This window comes from Cydia pomonella, chromosome 2 (genome assembly GCF_033807575.1).
Source record: "Cydia pomonella isolate Wapato2018A chromosome 2, ilCydPomo1, whole genome shotgun sequence".
In the NCBI taxonomy this organism is placed as follows: Eukaryota; Metazoa; Arthropoda; class Insecta; order Lepidoptera; family Tortricidae; genus Cydia; species Cydia pomonella.
In genome coordinates, this window is record NC_084704.1 from 1218341 (window position 1) to 1231938 (window position 13598).

At 38.6% G+C, this 13598-nt stretch overlaps 1 protein-coding gene across 2 annotated transcripts in view; it reads right to left on the bottom strand.

Annotated features, from left to right (window-relative positions):
* Positions 1-915: 915 nt before the first annotated feature.
* Positions 916-13598, bottom strand: part of LOC133530964 (inverted formin-2) — a 173440-nt gene continuing 160757 nt past the window's right edge. For both annotated transcript variants that reach the window (XM_061869038.1, XM_061869031.1), the window contains 14 exons: positions 12960-13064; positions 12474-12634; positions 11714-11902; positions 11171-11297; positions 10821-10973; positions 10255-10449; positions 9793-9915; positions 9234-9360; positions 8773-8898; positions 7976-8113; positions 7182-7305; positions 5216-5340; positions 4605-4712; positions 916-4293 (listed from right to left, as the gene is read on the bottom strand). In XM_061869038.1, the coding sequence (XP_061725022.1) occupies positions 2924-4293; positions 4605-4712; positions 5216-5340; positions 7182-7305; positions 7976-8113; positions 8773-8898; positions 9234-9360; positions 9793-9915; positions 10255-10449; positions 10821-10973; positions 11171-11297; positions 11714-11902; positions 12474-12634; positions 12960-13064 (3171 nt within the window). In that variant the 3' untranslated portion in view covers positions 916-2923. The remainder of the gene's footprint in view (positions 4294-4604; positions 4713-5215; positions 5341-7181; positions 7306-7975; positions 8114-8772; positions 8899-9233; positions 9361-9792; positions 9916-10254; positions 10450-10820; positions 10974-11170; positions 11298-11713; positions 11903-12473; positions 12635-12959; positions 13065-13598) is intronic.

The following is a 13598-nucleotide window of genomic DNA, read 5'->3' on the forward strand; positions in this document are numbered from 1 at the left end:
GTTCATAAGCGCATTGTAATATGCCTACTAGAATAATAAACTATATCTTTATCTCTTTATTCTTACGTACTGACTTTATGAATAAATAAAATAAATAAATAAATATTATAGGACATTATTACACAAATTGACTAAGTCCCACAGTAAGCTCAATAAGGCTTGTGTTGAGGGTACTTAGACAACGATATATATAATATATAAATATTTATAAATACTTAAATAGATAGAAAACACCCATGACTCAGGAACAAATATCCATGCTCATCACACACACATACATATAGGTCACACTACTATATAGGTCATACTACTGAACAACTTTTATGATGGGACGTACATTCCGGATGATGTGATGCCGCTGATGATGGAACAGCCAAAGTTTGTTTTCGGGATTTCGGCATTGGTCTCATGATAAAAGTTGTTCAGACATATAGTCACTACGCAGAGTATGTACGGTGGTTAAAATTTAACCTTCTATAAGTAAGTTAGAAATAGTACATTACGATACAAGTGCGAAAAATAGGAAATTCGAAACGAGTGGCGATAAATTAAAACACGGCCGAAGGGAGTGTTTTAAATCGACACGAGTTGCGAATTACCTATTCGCACATGTATCGTACAACGTTTTACAGTACATATGGCCCTTTAAATGTTTGACACAGTAACGTAATATGCTAATTTGCGCACTAGTGCGGTAAAGTAGCACCATATGTACTGTAAACTATTTTTTTGTAATTTATTTTAAAAAAACAGGTATGTAAAGATGTGGATTTTATTTAAAAATAAAATCCACATCTTTACACATCTGTTTCATAATAAAATATAAACATATATTTTAGGCTAATGTAGGTATATTATAAATCAACGTTTTATCAACACAAGTGAATAACCTGGATAATAAAAAAAACGACGAGATATTTCGTATGAAAATTTATTGTATTTTGTTTAGTTAAACACATACAATAAAACATGTTTGTTAAATCTTAAACTTAATTTATTATAATAATAAAGAGCGTACTAATTCGAGATTTGTGACTTTGCATTTTGATCTTTTTGATTAATACATACATACTCGTACACTTGGCTGACCAGAAGTATTTAACCTTTTGTGGATTTCAAAAATGTTGTAATAACAATTTTTAAGTTAAAATTTCTTAATTTCACTTTCATTGCTCAGAACCCTTAGTGTAAATTGATTCGATAGCGTGACGATTTAGAAACAGTGCGCCAAGCGGGACGTTTTGGAAACTCAAAATCCCATACAAAATGAGACATAACGCAAACGCGTACGTCACGTCACGCTATCGAATAAATGTACACTAGGGGTACCTACAGTTATTAATTTGTAGTTTTTAACTAGAGGTATATTTTTTACAAATTCCAAACATAGAATTAAATATTTAACCTTTTAACCATTACGGACATCGCAAATGTTTTTAATTCTTTCAATAGCAAATAACAAAATCTGCAACTACAAGTAATTGTAAACACTTTAGCTGTTATGTCTATAATTGTCATGGCAATTTTAACAATATTAACATGTATACTTCTTATCAGTTTCGGAATCAGATCATTATAACTTTGTTTCAAAATTCATAGAAACCTATTCATACATATATATCTTATTCGTAACATTTATTAGTAGTTAATACAGATAAGTGACTTAACTGGGATTTACAGACTGATTGTCAAATTTAACCTAATACGGTATAAAATACTATTGCATGCTAATATAAGATATGAATATAATTTAATTTTTATTTAGATCTATTTTATTTATTGGTCCTCCTAAGAAAATAATTTCTTAGTCTTTTATTAAAAAGGAGAGACTGGAGATAATCCTGCGAAATAATTTGATTGCGGAAAATTATAAAGTTACAAATAATTAATAATAACCCAATAACGTAACGTAATATAGGGATTATATTATTACATACATCTGTACTGATTTTGACAATACTGTTACTCGTAAAGTTCACTTTTAGATCTATTGACTCTATAATATTAGAAAAGTGCCCCAGTCCCCCCTAATTTACGTCTTTATCCACCAGTTGTGCACCTTCGGTTTCATATTTCGATCTTAAATAACTTACAAAATCCATTTCATGACGTAAATACGCCATTCGGAATAACAATGGCACAAAATAAGTTTCTATTTAAAATAAACTGGTAATAATACCCGTACTATCTCGTGGCACTATATTCACGGTACAATATTTTAACCTTTTACTGTACAGTTGTTCCAAATTAGGTTAAACTTTTTCACTCGGAACTGTTTTTTGTTTATTTTTTTCATTGGAACACTGAACAGTGAAGGGTTTTGAGGTATGTCCATACCGTTAAAAATATAAATTCGTCTTGTATATGACATTATTAAATATTTGTATATCGAAGTTTACAACTTCAGGATTTTTTTAAAAAACTTATTAAACATAAACGCACACAAGTATAGACATACCTTTATCAGAGTACGGGCCCCAAGTCAAATCTAAATTAAGTTAAACAGATCTGTTAAAAAATTAACTAAATATTAAAAGTAATCAGTCATTGAAAGCTTCAGATTGTTGAAATATCGTCTGTGCCATCTGAAATTTTCAATAATATTTTTATATCTGACGTTTACATTGATATTACGTAATACTAAAACATAGCTGGCTCTCTCTTACCAACGGTCTAGCTAAATTCTAAAAAGTTCATTGAACAAAGTAGAATATCTAACGTTACTTTTCCTTTCGCAAGAGTTTAAAGGACCTTAACCCTTTGACCGCAAAATACGAATGTTCAAAGGGTTAATAAGATGTCATTGTTTTATTAATATTGACGAGTAAATTGTCTAAAACTTACAAGACATCTTTGCTAGATCGTTCAGACTCACAATAATAAATTCCAATCCAAAAATCCAACTATAGTTGTAATTTGGTATTTACTTGAAACTAGCTCTCGCGGTTGGTTGTGGAGTCACATTCCCCCTTCCCTTTGAAGCCTGCGTGGGTCGCATGAATCCTGATGTCCTATTAACTGACTTTAAAGGAGGCCTGGAGGTTCCCACCGAGCTACCGCTTGATGAAGATCGCGATGCCGGCATTCTGACCACTGGTTTAGGGACTACTTTTGGAGCAGGCTTCACTGGCGCTGGAGCTCTTTTTACAGTGGCTACTGATGCTGAACTGTTTAGAGAACTCCTTGAACTACGCAAAGATGCACGAGAAGTCGACCTTTCCACTCTTAAAGAGCTTTGTCTTTTCTGGACAGTTCGTTTCGGGTCTATCGGTGTTCGCGGAGGCGTTCTTAACTCTTTGGTTGTGATTTTCTTTGGAGCTATCGGGGATTTAGACTTAAGAGGGACGGGGGAGTCACATTCTACGTTGCACCCTGATGATGCACCTTGGGAAGCGCTTTCAGAGTTCAAACTCTGGGTTTCTTCAAAACCTTCATCGTTTAATTCATGCTCTGACTTGACTTTGGGGATCCTTGGGGATGTCGTTCTTTCCGTCGGTATTTTGTCGTTCTTAGTAGTCATTGATTTCCTATAAGCGCTCCTAGACCACACACCTGTAGGAGTCTCCGTTGGTGACTTCAGTTCTCTAATAGCTTTTTGGACATCCTCTTGATTAATGGACGTCTGTCGCCGCATCCTCGAGTAAGGATGCTTAGTTTCTTTGGTTGGTGCGGGTTTCTCCGTACTTTGGTTTTTAAGTCTGTCCTGCCAACGTTTAAGTCTATTCTCTTTCTCATCTTTATTGATTTCTACAGGCTTCGCTACTTCTGGGGTCTCTACAGCATATGAGGCTTGAATATCTAGTTTCGAAGGTCTGATGACCTGAGTTTCCGCTACCAGTTCTGTCGGGCTGTCAGGCTTCTTTTCGTCTTCTGGAGAGCTAGAGTCTGTGTTCCTCTTGTATCTCCTGGTTCTTCGTGCAGCGGAGAATCTATCAAACTGTCCGTCGCCTAAAATCTCTTGACATAGATCTCTCATCTCAACCGTTTTGTCATTGTTTTTAGCGAGTGACGGTTGGAATTTCCTGCAAGGCTCTCGTTCTGGAGGAGGATTGAACATCTTTCGTTGAACGGGTGGTGTTTCGATGTTATCTGAGTCGATCTCGACTCTATCCTTCACGTCTTTGTGGCTGGTGATCCTGATGTCAGGCAACTTTCGCTTCTCCTCCTCGGTAATAGAGACGAGTGGTAGCTCTATCTGTTGTCGGGACCGCTGTCGTCTCAGGCGGCGCATCTCTTCGTTTTCTTCCGTCTTCCTCCACGGTACCCTGTTGTCTTTTGTTTGAGGTTGGACATCTGGAAGTAACAAGTTTGAAAATTATCTAGTGTGTACGTGTAATGTCTGCTTTAGTGTCGTACTCGGCATTTTTATAGGTTTTTTAAAAGCTAGAATACACAGCACGCCAGATACGTGTGCAAAGACGTACACAATTACACATGCGAGTGAGCTAAATGATCGAGTCACGCACGCACACGGAAAGCAAGCGGTATGCCGTCTCACATAAGGTCTGTATATTACAATGTGCAGTTGCATGTATACCTACGTCCATGCATACGCCGATTGTTCTTCAGACTCTTGTGTATATTTGTATGATATTGTTAATTACCTTCAACAGCCTCGATGGCTTTGACGACGGCGCTGTCGGGCAGCACGGCGGGGCGCCAGTCGGCGCGCCCCTCCGGCAGAGGGTCGAGGGTCGTGCTTCGTTCGCTCTCTGTAACACACGACGAACAAATCAGTTTGAACAAACAACTAAACGAAAACGCCCAAAACGAGGTATTTTTTAACAGTTTGACGAATTTTTCGAATACCTATGTCAGTCAGTGTTTGTTTCGAATCTAAAACCTGTATTTTGTTTCTCTTCTTAGCTGATCGTGCTATTCTCAACCTAACAGTTATATAAATAAGGTATATATTATGAAAATCGTTTACCAAGGACGCAGCGTTTCTCACGCAGCTCAGCGTCTCGTTTTTCTTCCAGATTGTTTTTTTATATAACGTCAGTAGCAAACAAGCAAACGGCCCGTCTGAAGCAGTCTCAGTAGAGTAACGCCTGCAACTTCAGAGGTGTTACATGCGCGTTGCCGACCCTAACACTTCGCACCCTCTTTGAGCTTTGGCAACCTTACTCACCGGAACAAAATCCTAGTGTTATTTGGCTGCGGCTTAAATATACTATTCTCAACCTTATCCTGGTATAAATAAGGTCTATATTACCGGAGTCGTTTTCCAAGGACCGCCGGTTCGCTTGCACTCGCCGCGCTCTCTCGCGCAGCTCGGCGTCTCGTTTTTCTTCTTGGCTGTTCGCGCGCAGCCATGATTCGATTTTTTGGCGCCATTCCCTGAAAATAGTTGGTTTATCAGATTGTTAACGTACAGGTACAACAAAAAATTGTGAATAATTTATTTAGAATTACATTAATTAGCCTCCGCTGAAAATTTCTGAATGTATCTTATCATGCCAACTACTTAGGTATCGCACTTTTACGTGTGACAAATGTATTGTTTTTTTCGAATATTATGTCAGTTATGTCATTTGCATCAAATATAGATATTCAAATTAAAAGAGAGTAATGTTTGAGTTCCATCTCTACAGGACTGAGTCAGGATAAAGAAAGATTATGTTCCTAATTTGGAATTACGATGGCAACGAATATTTTGAAATGTGCTCGAGTACACAACGATTTAGGGATTTTCCATAAAGAAGAACGGATATTTTCGAGAAGGTATAGGAAGACTATACCAGTCTTAATTAAAACTGAAGAATAGGCCTGTGTCGTAAATTTCAAAAATGGCTTATTTCGATAGTTTAGTACCTGTATTATCCCAAAAAAATAATATTTCATGATAAAAATTATATTTAAAACACATATTTTAAGTTTGAAAAAAATATTTTTAAACTGACGTAAAAACACAAGAAAGTGTCATGGCGTCGTGAATGACGTCACATAGTTGCAAGCGATTGTGTTCACTTACGGCGAAAGTTTGTTTTGTTTAAATAAAAATGGAAACTTCGTATTTTAAAAACTGTATAGTGCCCCAGTGTATAAATACAAGTATAAAAACTCCGACTAAATTATTCATACGTGTTCCGGTCAAGGAAAAAATGCGAAGAAAGTGGTTAAAACTGGCAAGGAGGAAAGATGCTCATTGTTTATCAACAACATCGAGAATTTATTTTTGTGAAGATCATTTCGATGTAAGTATTATTAAAAAAAGTAGTGACTACATATTCAACTCGTAAATCTTAAGAAAAACCAAAGCTTTTTTTGTTTTAAAATAACAATGCAATATTTGGTTTGAGGTTAGAATGTCTCATATTTGTATTGAAGCTCGTGAAGACCTGAAATATAATTTGTTATTAGCTATTTACTTAATATTTTTAATTTGTTGCCCTGGGAGCAAACAAACAATTATTTTCTAATTCTTACTATCGAAATAGGCAATTAGAAACCCACTATTCCACAAACTTGCGATAGGGCTTAAGACACTAAGACAAAGTAGTGTCTTTACAATATCATCTCTCTATATTTACTTTGTAATTCTAACCTCAAAATCAATTAATTTGCAATTGGTATACATTCCTTCAAATAATAATTGACTGCGTGCTAAAGTGAAATATACGTGAAAATGATAATAAGCAGTATTTTAGTATTGTTTATACTTACATAGAAGTTTTAACGTCAGTGTTCGACGCGAAAAATCGGCCTAGCATAACAGCGTCAATTTTGGGTAAATTATTGCTGTTCGCTTTGATAAATCCAGGTTCCATGGCAGTTTATGCTAGTATTATCCGATATGGGTGGAAATAACACTCTCAACTTGTCGAAAAATGATAATAATAGAAAAAAAACGAAGTGACTTGTGCTGTTGTATGAAAATCATAACCAAACGTCAACAATAACAATGGCGCATATCACCATGTGACGTAATACGTTCTAATTGGCGTTCACGGCGGAGGGGCCAGGGGGGTATTTTTTTGATTTTAATTTGTAAAAATAACAATAATCTTATTTTTTTATGAGGAATTATTTCGGTTTTCCTTGATTAAATATTACAATTTACGCCTAGAAACATTCATCCATTGGTTTCATTGTTAGTTGACACAAGCCTATTCGATTACGAAACTTCTGAAAACGTAAAGAAGTCGATTTTCTGGTTTAGATCTGTAAATTGTACTCACTTGGGTTTGGCGGCAGGTTCCTCGGGCGGCGCGGGCTCGGGCGGCGCGCGCGGCGAGGCGGGCCGCTCGCGCTCCGGCAGCTCCAGGCGCGCGCGCGCCGCGCCGCGCCGCGACCACGAGCGGTCTGCAACCAGGCGGGGTACATGGTATTCACACAGTCAGCAGATGTAGGTAGCCAAGCTGACGTGGCCAAATGGCCAAAATATTATTTATAAAAGTGTCCAATTTTTTTTTTTAATTTATACTACGACGGTGGCAAACAAGCATATGGCCCGCCTGATGGTAAGCAGCCTCCGTAGCCTATGTAAGCCGGCAACTTCAGAATAGTTGCCGGCGGGTTACCGACCCTAACAACCCTCCCCCCCTCGTTGAGCTCTGGCAACCTTGCTCCCTTGCTGCCTTAGCCATTTTGCTCTCCTAACGTTAAGTGCAATAACTAACTTTGAAATCTCATTCAATTGTTTGAATAAGGAATGCTCCCGGTATTTGTATGGCGAGAACCAGGAATTCCCGGTTGCGGGACTGTATTTATACAGAAAATCAGTACCGGATTCACTCCCTATTTCTGACACGTCGTATGAAAACAAAGTACACAATTCGATGATATTTTAATACTGCACTTTACATTGGGATAACGTCTAAAACTGCGTTCTCTAAGGTCGTTGGCCGGTGGGGAGGAATGATGGAAGAACTCCAGCAGACCCTCCTGAACGTCTTCCGGGCTCGCGCAGCTACTACTATGAAAGTTTCTGTTTAAAGTACTTAACCACTCTACAGCCAATGGAAGCACTTACCAAGACTGCCCCAAGCACTGCGCTCTCTTAGGTCATTGGCCGCTGGAGAGGAATGTCGTAGGAACTCCAGTAGACCCTCTTCATCATCTCCCGGGCTCGCGCGACTGCGACGACGGAGACTGCCTGTTGGAGTCACGTCTGAAAGAGAAAACAAGTTGAATCATGTTGATTGATTATTTTAGCATTTTTAACCTCTCGTATATCAGAACATTGATCTGTACAGTAAGTATTGAATTCTGATGAATAATTAATTAGAGCTCAATATCTATAAATAAATAAATAAATATAGGACATTATTACACAAATTGACTTTGTGTTGAGGGTACTTAGACAATGATATATATAATATATAAATATTTATAAATACTTAAATACATAGAACTCAGGACTCAGGAACAAATATCCATGCTCATCACACGAATAAATGCCCTTACCAGGATTTGAACCCGGGACCATCAGCTTCGTAGGCAGGGTCACTACCCACTAGGCCAAACCGGTCGTCGAATCTATAAATCCGCGTTCAGGATATGAAAGGTTAAAATGAAAGAGTCACATGATCTAATTAACGATGATAGAAATCAAGTTATGTTTGGATTATGCCATTATTATAGACCAGGGATCTCCAAATGTTTTGATCCAAGAGACACGGCAAGACCTACGGCTCCTTTGCTCTAATTTCTCAAGACAAATTGGCTGGTCTTTGGCTTTCCCGCTTTCATTCCACAGACGTGGACCATAAATACCAAAGAGACCCACGCATACCTACGCAAGTGTCCACAGAAAACTGTTATTATTACCTGGAGAAGGTGAAGGATCATGAGGCCTCCTCAACGACCGTCGTCCCAGTCCATTGCGGATGTCTATGAGCAGGGATTCCATGAGATTCTCACACTCCGACACCGGAGTGCTACATACGCTGCCACCTGTAATACAAGCAAATTTAAAAAATTAGAGCCTGTTAACTTACTTATATCTTGTTAGAGATGGAGGTGTTCTAAATGTTTTTGAAAATTGTTACCCTTCGTATCTTCCACATTAAGATTATATTTTTGGAAATTAAATTCAAGGTGGGTCAGTGCCGCCATAGGTAAGTCAATCTTCAATAGTTGATTTTACATCTTCAAGCTTAATTCAATCAATCATTTAATCATTAGACATGTACTACCCTCCGCTTAGCCCCAGTTCTCTTGGATAAATAGCATTCAAGAGGCAAACCCCTTGAATTGCTTGCCTTGAAAACTCGTGCCCTAAAACTTACCAGTTCTTATCCTGGAGGCAGCTGCATCCCTCGCTCGTCTTCTGGCAGCCGCTTGTTCTTCATTGGCTCGACGTCGCTCGTTTTCACTCACTGCTGATCGGAACTTGGTACAGAAGGTCACGAAGATCTGGAATAGTACAATGTTAGTAACCAGGAACAATGAGATAATCAAGAAGGCAACGTGTATGTTTATTCTTAATAAAAAATAAAAAAAATAAAATAAAAAGCATTTATTTCGGACAATATCCATAGGTAAAACAACAAACAATCAAAATATTTACATATAAATTACAAAAAAAAAAAAATGAATTAAATTGAATTAAAAAATACGGATAAATTAAATTAACATTATTCATTTCATTAAATCAAAATTATCAATTAAATTACATTAAAATTATCAAATAAATTAAATTAAATTAAATTAAAATTATCAATCACATTATATTAAACTAATTACTTGTAATGGTAGACCGTTTTTTCTTGCATACGCGCCGCTGGTTTTTGGAGAATTCTAAAAAAACAAGGTTGCAAAATGCCAAATACCTTTAGAAAATAATACCTTAAAGCATTCCTCAAGCTTGAAGGAAACGGGATCTTCGCAGAAGAACTCTGCAAGCTGTTTCCGAATGCTTTCCACTTCTTCCATATCCTTCTTTAGAGCTGAAACCTCACGCTCTGCAACCTAGAATAATGAAACATCACAATTATAAGATAGTTTCTTAAATCTCATCTACTCTGGCATAGGTTAACACCGTGGGTACTTTAACGTCAGTTGAAAACACAAGTGGTAATCTCATAATATGTCTTGCAAAGACCGTGCATATGACAATGCACGCAATGCAATGCAATGTATGGTATGGCAGTAATCTTATCTTTTAAATTCCGGCAGACAGCCTGTCGCTTGCAACTCCAGGCCCCAGGGGAGTCACAAACTTGTAGTCTTGAGACACTGTTACCCCTGCTATTAAATAATTGCCTCTCCATTAAACTATAAAACGCCATGATCGGTTTTAGTAATAACCTGCAAGAAATCTCCCATCTGTTCCCTGATGTCCTGCTGATTGGTCGTCTGTATTTCCTTCTTCAGCACCGCCACACGGTTGTCCAGCGTTTTAATCTCGTTATGGAGTTGTTCCACGCTGGCTTTAGCGGCCTCTTCTAGCACGCGGGTGTCGTCGGCGAAGTGGGTCAGCTCTTTGTTCTTTCGCTCTGCTTGCTGGGGACAACAGTTCAGATTTTATATGTAGAATGAGTTAGTTAACCCTTTGAACGCCACGCCTATAGCGCGCGGTGCGTCATCGTGAACCTTGTCGGAATGCACGAAGGTTGATATAGGGCTGTACCTTCTGGCTGTATCCGCGTACGTCAATTGACATCTTTGGCGGTCAAAGGGTTAAATGGCAACGCCGGTTGGCTTACTGAACATTTATTAAATCAGCATTTTACTTAAATTAAAATTAATAACAAATTCCATGTCGAAATTTCGCAATTTCGGAAATATTCCGACGGCAATTAACTGTAGGATAAATTCAGAAGTGACTTTTTTTCTAGAAACCTTTCTTTTTCAAGAGTAAACAGTATGCTTACCAGAGCGACATAATGCATGAGATTCATTCCAGGCTTGTTGGCCCTGATGTCCGGCAATTTCTGCAGGGAAGACAGCTTCACGCCCGCAGCTCCGCCTGCGTATCCACCAGCGTTGAGGAAGTTACCGGCGATCAGGGTTATGTATAGCACCTCCTATAATTGAAAAAAGGGAAGTAAAATAAAATTCAAGAGGCTGATTGCTACATCGATTCCGAGACTACGCATGGAAGCCCCAAACTTAATAGATACCACAAAATTCAATACTGATATGACGCTCGACCACTCTTCCAAGATGCCATCTTATGTCAAGCTGTAACTTAAAAAAATATTAAAGGCTCTATCGCAGTTACCTGCAAAGCTCTTGAAGACATTAGATCATCTCCAGCCACTAATATCGCGTTGATGGCGCTCTCCAAATATCCTGCCGTTGACGCCCACTCTTCTTTCAAGAGCATGCACTCTATGCGGAGCTTGTAGCTGAAACACAAAGAAAAACCAATATACAGTGAACTACCTACTACACTGTATATTTCTAAAGAGGCCATAGCCAAGAGAGGCCATATTCTGGGGCGGCGGACTACGAAAGGCATCGCAAGCTAAACTTCGCAATCATTTTTGGGCGGTTAAGAGGCGGCCAAACTTCATGGGCACAGGGCACTAAATCTTAAAATACGCTTCTAAGTTTGTGTCTTTTAAGCCCCTTATGATATAAAAAATTTGTCGATATCCTTACTTGCTTTAGCATCTCGTGCGCGTTAATGTCCTGCGAGATCTTTATTAGATCTCACAGAGTCTCAGATATCCCCACGGAGCTTCATAGCTTATTTTAAAAACGCCATTGACATCCTTACGAGACAAGAAGAGTTCTATGAAAAAATAATCAAAATCCTTACTTTGGCAGCTGTATGAGTTGCATCAGGAACTTCTCAGCATTCCCAAGCTTAGTCACGTCTCCGGTGAACGCTTTCAGCATCTCGCACTCATCAATCTCGGGCAGGATCTTGAGCAGGCCCCGCAGCTTCTCCGTGCCGATATCGTCGTGGGATCCTTCGCGGATTAGCTGGATTATGTCTTCGTTGGAGCTGGAAATACGTGTTTTGTAATGAGAGCTGGGTTCTTAGCGAAATGTATCAAAATCTACAGTCAAAGTGGTATCCTCTCGACTAAGGCTAATGAAAATAATTAAACCTATTTATAACATGTATGTGTGGGGTGTGTGGGATGAACACAAGGGCTACTAAACTTGATTAGGATGCGTTTCTAGAAGATCGTTGTGCTTCTACACGAATATAACTTTGGATTGCAAAATCCTAATTAGCATTTATAATGTTATCTCACGCAGATAGGCTGCAACGAGAGCTCAACGAGGGGAGGGAAGGTTATTAGGGTCGGCAACGCGGATGTAAATTCTCTGGAGTTGCAGGTGTACATAGGCTACGGAGACTGCTTACCATCAGGCTTGTTTACCACCGACGTAGCATAAAAAAAAAGTTTCAAGTTCGTGACTAAGACTCCTGATTTATGTAATCTGATCAATTCTTTTATTGATTGTTGTTGTCCGCCTGTTTTCTACCATAGTTTACGTTATGTGCTTAATTTGTATTTATATTGGTGAGTAATAAAGGATATTTATATTGTTAATGTATTGTTTACCTTCGGAACTGCTTCAAGAAGATGTTCACATTCAAACTCCTCTTTCCATCCAGAAGAGTGATCTCAGATGACTCCTTCCTTGGTTTCCGCTCTCCTGAGGTGTCGCAAATAGGACTGCGACCCAAACGAGGTGAGGATCCTGCGGAACCGGTGGGCTGAATCTGAAAATCATGAACAAAAAGAGATTAATAATATACTTCATAAAATAGTTATAGGGACAAATAGGAACAAAGATTTGGCTCCACCATCATCATCATCGTAACATAAACTTGGAGACGTTCAATGCTGACAATACACGAAGGTCTTCTCCGAATACTTCCACAATACCATTCGTATTCCGATCATCGTTATATCTTTGAGGTCTAAGGTCATAGATTTCTGATATTATAATCGAGTTTTCGTTTACTAGTAGTCAGAAATTTCTCCGAAGTTTACAAAATACTATTTTTTACTCTTGATGTTGAAGTAGGGTTTGACATGTGTTACCTGTTGACAGAAAAGTCCTTCGATTTCGCCCCAGTCCAACTCTGTTTTCGGGGAGTGTTTGTGACTCGATGCCACCAATGACCAGATATTGTTCTGACCAATTACCTGTAAGAAGTAGTGTTAGAATGTCAGTTACATACTATTACGATGAAATCCTGTTACTATCATGACTGGCCCAGTAACTAGCACATTAATATACTTCTAAGTTCCATGGTCATGAGGTAAGGTTTTTGGTATTATTTCAATAGTACCATTACTATATAGAGGACGGGAAACGAAGGGTTGCAGGCCAAGTAGATATATAGGATAGAGATACGTGGCCGGCAACCCCGTTTCTCACCGAGATATCTATAGTGCTTTTCTCAAACTTGCAATTAAAACAAAAAATTCTAATAAATTTGTTTTGTGGCAACCTACTCGGCTCGCCACTCTACCAGGCGGTGCCTTACGCGCGTCAGTCCGCGCGCCTGCGCGATGCGCCACCGCCGTTGCTTAGCAACGAATATGCACAACAGATCACCGTACCAAGCTAACTGAAAAATATCATTTGTTGATGGTTGGATGTCACAATTTGACGTTAAAAACAAAAGAAGGTTGCTTTGCAGTCCTAGGTGTGTAAGGCAGTATGAAATTCCTTTA